The sequence below is a fragment of the Triticum urartu genome, chromosome 3A (genome assembly GCF_056163025.1).
Source record: "Triticum urartu cultivar PI428250 chromosome 3A, HENAU_Tu73, whole genome shotgun sequence".
Lineage (NCBI taxonomy): Eukaryota > Viridiplantae > Streptophyta > Magnoliopsida > Poales > Poaceae > Triticum > Triticum urartu.
The window spans coordinates 32,165,322-32,173,121 of record NC_141875.1 but is presented as its reverse complement, the minus strand read 5'-3'; the positions used below and the strand labels follow the sequence as shown (position 1 = coordinate 32,173,121).

At 41.8% G+C, this 7,800-nt stretch overlaps 1 protein-coding gene across 2 annotated transcripts; it reads right to left on the bottom strand.

Annotated features, from left to right (window-relative positions):
- Positions 1-1,004: 1,004 nt before the first annotated feature.
- Positions 1,005-7,284, bottom strand: LOC125542494 (AFG1-like ATPase family protein). Of its 2 annotated transcripts, XM_048705547.2 has the most exons (14): positions 7,050-7,284; positions 6,579-6,718; positions 6,323-6,456; positions 5,897-6,042; positions 5,585-5,664; positions 5,158-5,415; positions 4,521-4,631; positions 3,818-3,940; positions 2,954-3,075; positions 2,810-2,879; positions 2,485-2,577; positions 2,247-2,374; positions 1,536-1,677; positions 1,005-1,308 (listed from the first exon to the last, which is right to left on the bottom strand). In XM_048705547.2, exons 1-14 carry the CDS (start codon positions 7,183-7,185, stop codon positions 1,171-1,173), a joined length of 1,821 nt encoding a protein of 606 aa, XP_048561504.2. In that variant the 5' UTR covers positions 7,186-7,284; the 3' UTR covers positions 1,005-1,170. The 2 variants fall into 2 exon arrangements, with proteins under 2 accessions (XP_048561504.2, XP_048561505.2); XM_048705548.2 differs by lacking the exon at positions 7,050-7,284 and having other exon boundaries at positions 6,323-6,461.
- Between the last annotated feature and the right edge of the window lie 516 nt (positions 7,285-7,800).

The following is a 7,800-nucleotide window of genomic DNA, read 5'->3' as shown; positions in this document are numbered from 1 at the left end:
CTCTCAATAAGGTCAATATGATCTTTTTATTTCTTTTTATTCTTTCTTTCATTCCCTCAATATCATAGCAAGATAGCAAAGTCATCGACTCAAAACTAATCTTTATTATATATAGCTCACGGCCTCGATTACATTGATAAAGATCAACACAAAAACTCAAAGCTAGATCATACTAAACTTTATTCTAGTAGATCAAGATATAATCAAAAGGATCGAACTAAGAAAAAGGGTAAAAATAGAAGTGTGATGGTGATATGATACCGCGGCACCTGCCCCAAGCTTGGCAGTTGCCAAGGGGAGTGCCTATAACCATGTATTTATGTCTACCTGCGAGGACTAAAACCCAATCAATCTACTAGCAAAGCCGAGACACCAGGATTCTCCTCCCCGCCACCGGCCGCTAGAGTGATAGACACAAGGGAGGCGAATCCACGGACTCGCCGGTAGAAATCGAGGGGAGGAAGGCTTTTCCAAGTGGCCTTAGGAGAGAGGAAAGAATGTATCCTTATCTGAGCCAGGTTTGCACTGTAACAGCGGCTCACATGACCGGGGTCTCAGATGCTGAAGATCAAACGAACAGCAACTGTGTCATGTTCTGCACAGTGGTCGATCTCCTTATAGCTCATATCTCGTGATGCGCTTGAACTTGAAATTTCGCATGAGAATAGAACATCACTCTCTTAACCTCCCCAATTTTTTTTTGAAACTTCAAAACATCATTTTTGTGTGGTTTTGACCAAATGTTGGTTTCCATACGATATTTTCCCACATAAATATGTATGTATGCATCTGTTCTTCTGCAGTTAGAACAGCCACATGCCTTCTGCTTCTAGGACGGGGAGGACTGAATCAGGCTATATGCAGTGGGCCTGTTTAGATTTTGATTCTGATTTTCTTCTCTCCAACTGAAGAGTAGCGTTCTTTTTATACTAGATGTTAAAGCACACCAAACAACACCATAATCATGTCTCCTGGGATCTATATAACTTAGAAGCAAAGCAAAGTAAATCTGTGCAGATGCACAGCACAGAAGCAACGGTGAGTCTTACTGACATCACCTGTGTTACATATACTTGATAGTTTCCGACAATGTCGAGCTTGGCCTCTCCAACCTCATTGCTCACAGTTGCAAGATTATTTTCCAAGAATGAATAGAATGGTACTACCAGTCTACAAGGGAGCAGACTGAGATACAGTGCTCTGTTTTGTGAGAACAGGGGTGCCCTGCTGTTGTTGAAGGGCGGAAGAATGGACATGCTTGACGCGCTCGAGATACAGCGGGGTCTGCATTTCTATGAGCCGGGATATCTGCCAAACAACAATGTGGGCGGACAGTTAAAACCAGATACATCATACAGGCCCAGACAGTAATGTCGGTGATTCGAAATCATTACATGTGATGGAAGTTTTTTTTTAATTTTCCATGTGATGGAAGTTTAACATTATAAGAAAGTAAAACCCAGAATTTAGCAGAATGAATGGTCTCGAGCGAGCAACAAATAGTATGTACAAGAGGTGCTATATTAGTTACTTACCGCCCTTCGGAACGCGAACATCTCTTCTTGACCAGACAGCATTGACACCAGACCTCTAGTAGAGGGCCCTGCACCAACATTGCCTTCTGCGGAAACATCCCTCCTTAACTTTGACCCTTCGGCTTCAGTTTCAAACTGGAAACTGCATAATAACCTCTCATGTTAGTAATAAATTCCTGTTCTCGATTCTTTAGATTCAAATGCTTTGCATTAAAAAATATTACGGATGGATAAAAACATAATTTACAACAAAGCTCAAGCCAAGACATTTTTATTCAGGATTTTTTTTTTTTTGGAAATCGGTAGCCCCTGACTAAATTTTTATTCAGAATACAGGATTGTTATTATTTCTGTTGTTTCGTACAAGATGATGCCGCAAGTAGCAATGCCCAAGATTATTAAGTACCACATTCAAAAGTTTGACCCTGCAAAGATGAAGATTTCAGAAGACCTACATGGTAGCTATCATATTACCACTGAATATAAAAGTACAACCTGCATGTGTCGCATTGAAATATGCACAATTACAATTTCACAGGACGAGAAAAATTTAACTGCAGTTCACTAATGTGGTTAGAGGATCATGCATCCAACTATCCAAGTATAAATGTAGATGTTCTCTGAAAATCATCAATACTTTACATGATCAGGTAAGCGCTCTGCAGTTCACCAATGAGTTAAGAGGGTCACGAGTATAAATGCAAATGTTACCTCTCTAAATCAAAAAGAGGCCCTTCCTCAGTTCCTTGAAATAGATTGTCAATGGGTAAGGTAGCTAAACATATAAGGCGGCAGTGATGATTGTACATCTCATCAATAAGGGTGATGAATCTTCTTGCCTGAATGAGGAATAATATTAGAAAAAACATAACACTTCATTTGGCATCAAAGAATTATTAAGTACTTGATAAAGTCAGAGGATAACAAAAAGCAACAGATGAAGGAGTACCTTGTCACGGATCTTCATACTCATAGCTGGAAGGTCTGATATGAAAATTGTATGGTAGTTCCTGGCTATTGCTATATAATCTGCAGCTCCGACCTAAGTATTGGAATAAGGAATACAAGTAAATAAATAATATAACCAAAGCAAGTCTTATTGGGTTCATTCAAAACATCTTTCCCTGCATAGAATTAGAATTCAGTTCCAAATTCATACAGTTGAAAGGAAGAAAGATACTACTCCATATATAGTTTCTTCAAGCCAACAGTGCCATGATCATGAATAACATTTTGATTATCGAGAAATGTAAATTCAAAGAGTGGGATATTACTGGGCGTCCACATAAATACTCGAAGTCAAACCTTGCCACACCGCTACAACTTTGAGGAATCTCAATAGACCTGTTCATGTAATATCAAAGTTAATACAGTTCAGGCTTATATATATTGGTATAGAGATGATTTTTAGGACACACCTTCCAAACATTACAGGAATAGTAACTGCAGTAATGTTTCCTCCTGTCTGGTTAGTTATGTCATGCCACATAGCCTCAAACATACTCCTTGTGTCAGGATTGGTAGGCCAATAATAGTGAATCTGCATACAAATATGCAAATTAGTTGTTACATGAAAAAATACCAGATAACGCATATGACATCCAACAATAAGGTAACAAATGCAGGCAGAATAAATATCAAATTTCCAAGCAAAACGAGAGTAAGCATGCAGTGTATTCACAAAAGGATACACCCTACAGGTTTCATATTAGAGTTATCATAGGGATAAAAAAAATGTAACTTAAAGGTATATTTGATTTAACATGTACAAGTAGATGCTTGAATCTCTGTCCTAACAATCAAATTGATAACTTCAACTTTAGTGAGTGTCACCAAAGATGAATATATTTTTACAGGCCCTGTTAATTTATTAACCTCAAGGTAGTAAAGGGAGTTGATGTTTTCTTGTTTATGCACTACCCTGAATAACTACACGACAAACCCCTATCAAACTTCAACAATGAGATTAAGTCTATTTAACTACAGTGGATCAAGGCAGAAGATTTCAAGAGAATGCCTAGTGGAAGATTTTGCAAATTAAATTAAATCTTCAAATAATGTGATTTAATCACCTGAACCTGTCAGTCCAGTAACTGATTTCTAGACAGTTTAAGCATCTGTACACAGTGGATCACAATATCATACGGAACTACTTATTTTCAACCTGCTAACACTGCTATCATCTAGTAAGCACCATGTTTATCTCCAGAACATGTAACGCAGATGTTTTATGCGGTCCTAAGACCAAGTGTCATAAATTCCCTATGTCATTACAAGTCAACCTGAGTTGAGCCATCCGTAGGAATAAGGCGGCGATAATCCGTTTCAGTTCCAACAAGAATCTTATTGCTGGTCTCGTCTAGCTTAGATAATAACTCAAGGAAGATTTCGCGTTGCATCCCATCCTACAAAACCAACGGAGAAGAGTGAAAAGATCAAAACAAGTACAGAGTTAACTCAAAGGTACCTATTATCCATTCAGGTAATAATGTATGCTGTCATTCTTATGTCATATAAAAAATCCAGAAGATAAAAAACTAAGCTTCAGAAAGTGTCTTGTCATCTCTTGTAGATGGATGATGTGCTTCTGAATAGTTAAACTACAAGAAACCCAGGTGCAAATAAGTAGTCCACAGCCATTAGCCATGTTATCCTTTTCCAATGAATTTTCTGTATCTAGGATTAGGAAAAAGAGCAATAAGCTCTAGTTTAGCTCCCCTACACATTCTCCACATTGTTATTCATCCATAACATGATAGCAACCTGGTGTTTTACCACTTTAGCTTCTTTCAAATTGTATGTTAAAATTGTGAGAAGTCGTTCCTGTTTGTGGGAACAAAGTTCTAGGTAGTGTAGTTCAAAATGAATATTCCCAGCAGGTCAGAATGTGGTTATGCCTTTCACTCCGATCTTCTTTTGGTGAAATGTAAGTGTTTATTACATTTAAAAAAGAAAGAAAAGAGAAATAATCACAAAAGGGTGTACCTGATTCAGATCTTCTGGTGCTTTATTGCTGGTAGCAACAAGCACAGTCCCAGTGCTTAATAGTCTGCTGAGAATACCAGACAGGGCAACAATAGCGAATACATCAATAGTCTGCACAGATGCAGTTTCTTAGTACATTTCAAAACTATAGGCTGCAGAGTTTATTGTATTTACACTTTTACAGTGACAGCTAAATATTTCTTAGTAACAGCAACCATACCATGGTAGACAGAGTGAAGTTGCACGAGGTGTTTATAAGAGTTTTTTTTAAGTGCATATCTCACATTAAGGCACAAGGTTGACATTGTCTGTCAGCTGTATTAGCCTCATGGAATCTTACTCAGAAGTTAAGTTAGAATTATGCTAAGTCATGTGCGTACCTGTGTCTAATCCAATTTACTATCAATAATATTAACTGTCACTTTTATGTACTGTATACGGTAATAACTATTGAAGGCATGAGCTGAATAGGGAAAATAAATTTCAGAACAATTTCCTACAAGACTATACTTGATGTAATCGCATTGGATAGATTACGGCAGTAATCTGATAAGCATGGTGTCAAGTGTGATATAGAAATGGCAATTTCCTCCAATAAGTTGGAAATGCACACCATAGAAGTGTTAATTACAGGTACCTGTATCTCATCAAAGCATAGAATGCTTGCACCACATTTATTTGCTTGTCTATCGACAAGGAACTTGTCAGCGACAGCTAACAGGATATGTTTTTGATGTTTATCTTGTTTATACTTTTCCTCCCCGATCAGCCATTCCTTGATTTTTGCATCGAAAGGGAGGCCTGATATCCAACTGAAAGCACTTGATTCCATAGACTTGCCATCATCACGTCTCTTCCACACATCATGCATATGGTCGTGTATTTCAAGCATAGCCTGCATGAAAAGGCGTAATTCAATTTTATTCAAATGCTAGACAACAGGATCCTGACTGAAATATGATAGTCAACAAGTTAATTAACAGAACTCTTGCCAAGCCACACACACACACACTCTGTTTTGTCAGCTTGCCAAGCCACGCGTACATGAGTTTTGCATAATTTACCTCATGAAAGTGAAACCTCCTCCTGTGTTTGATGACACCTTCTGTGGCCCCATAAAACATGTCCATCAACATTGTCTTGCCTGTGTTACAAGTTGCTCCCTAAAGTTAGCATAATAATTGCAGATAGCTAGATCATATTATCATCATCTTGGTAAAAAAATATTATCATCATAAGCAGTTTATGACTATTTTGGAAAGAACAGCATAATGACCCAAGTGAAGTATTTAGTTACTACTGAATGGGAGACAGCCTGACTACAAACCACTAACTCTCAGGATAGGCCAGGTCAATGTATTGATTAATTAGCTTACCACTTCCAACATTCCCGTAAAGGTATAATCCTTTTGGAGCAACAGGTGCAACTGGTTTCTGGCCAACCAAATTATCTAGTTTCCTCTCTCTGTTCAAATATGAAACCCATCTTCCAACTCCAGGCTCTATATTAGCTCTTCTTTTCCTGGTTTAATCGGCAAAAGACAAGTCAAACAGCAACTTCCAAGCGGCGCAACACAACAGTTAAACAGACTTATTGGTCGCTGAACTACTTAGTTACACTCTTCTTGGGATATGTACAAGAGATTTCTAATTGTAAACAAGAAAAGTTTCTACAGAGTAGGCAAAATTTATATCATTTGGGAGAGGAACAGTGGCACTGCAAAGTTAAAACACAAAACTCTTGATGTCAAGAGTTTGATGGTTTTACAGCAAATGAACCGAGGCAGGAGAACAAATGTTACCGTGAAATTAACTTATCGAGAAATCCCCTTTTCTCGTCTATCCACACCCCATCGTGCTGCTTATCCTCGGCTTCTTCGAGGAGAAGCCGCCGCCGTTCTTTCTCCCTGGTATTGTCCCACATAGACAGCTTTGTCTGCACTTCACGCAAAGGCACTCACTCAGACGCCACGAGACAATCTCCCTGAATAAACAAAAAAAATATGCTCCTAGTGCTGCTACTTGGACCCGGTGAACACAGAGCCGTCGGCAACTTACATGGTAATCCTCCATCTCCATCTCGTACCGCTCGAGCCTGCCGAGCAAGCTGTCTAGCTCGGAGGCAACATTTTCCTGGTACACGTCATGCCGGAGCTTCCCTTGGCTCACCAGGTCCCTGTAGAGCGTTAGAGGACCCCCTTCAGGTGCAGGACAGAACAGAACAGTATGAGAGATTAAAGATCGAGAGTAAACTGTCATGAAATTTCAAAGAATTACAGGCGTCAGCATTCAGAAGCTCGGAGAGCGGATATGGATGATCAGCTTGTCATGAGATTTCATAAAGTACAAGCACGTATAGATTGGCTCGGATGAAATTTCTGCATCACTCGGCCGGTGGCGAACGGTGGGGGCGGTGGAATTAAAACCATGGAGTGATCGGCAGAGGGGCGGAGCATTGAGCTACGAACGTGCGACTGCGCAGCCACTCTAGATACATGCGTATGAGAGAGGGAGAGATCGCGCCGGTACCTGGTTTCGGGCGGTGATCGGCGGCGTCGTGGAGGCGACGGGGGAGGGGGAGCGCGGCGGGGGCGTCGCCGCGGGGGACGGCGGCGAGCAGGGCCGCGGATCTCCGGGTGACGCCGACGCGTAGCCGGAGCAGCATCGCCGGGGGAGGAAGGGGGAGGGCGGTGGTGGGGCGAGGCGGACGGCGAGGTGGTGGTGGCTTAACACCCCGCCGCGCCCATGTCGGGGTGACGCGGCCGCTCTTCTCACCGCACGCCGTGGGCTCGAGCGCTTTTCGCTGGCCTACCTACCACCGAGCACAGCTGGCCATCTGGGCCGTGCCAGCTGGGCCAGCCCGTTAGCACGCCAGCATGGCATGACAGATGCTAAATGGGCTGTGCCCGGCACGCGGCAAGCTAGGGGCCGTGCTTGGGCTGCTAGGCTGGGCACGCCAGGGGCCGTGCTTGCGCTGCTAGGCTGGGCACGCGGGCCGGCATATGGCATGGCACGTTTATCTTTTATATTTTACTTTGTTTTTTATTTAAATAAGGCTTGATACCAGCACAGTAGGTAAAAAGTTGCCAAAAACACCCAACAGGCCAAATAGCACGTGGGCCATCCTGCCTGGCATACCGGCGGGCCGGCGGGCCTAGCACCTAGGTTGTGCCTAGGCTAGAGGCTATAGCATGCGGGCCCGCATGACACGGCCCGGCTATTAAATATGCCACGACCGGTCATTTCGTACCAGGCACAATTAGCTTGGGCTAGAGGCTGC

Excerpts from the sequence above, each read along its gene's own strand:
- LOC125542494 (XM_048705547.2), bottom strand. The coding sequence starts at position 7,185 with ATGCTGCTCCGGCTACGCGTCGGCGTCACCCGGAGATCCGCGGCCCTG. Across the intron at positions 6,719-7,049 it reads CGATCACCGCCCGAAACCAG|GGGGTCCTCTAACGCTCTAC; the intron begins GTACCGGCGCGA and ends CTGCACCTGAAG. Across the intron at positions 1,309-1,535 it reads TGTTCGCGTTCCGAAGGGCG|ATATCCCGGCTCATAGAAAT; the intron begins GTAAGTAACTAA and ends GTTGTTTGGCAG.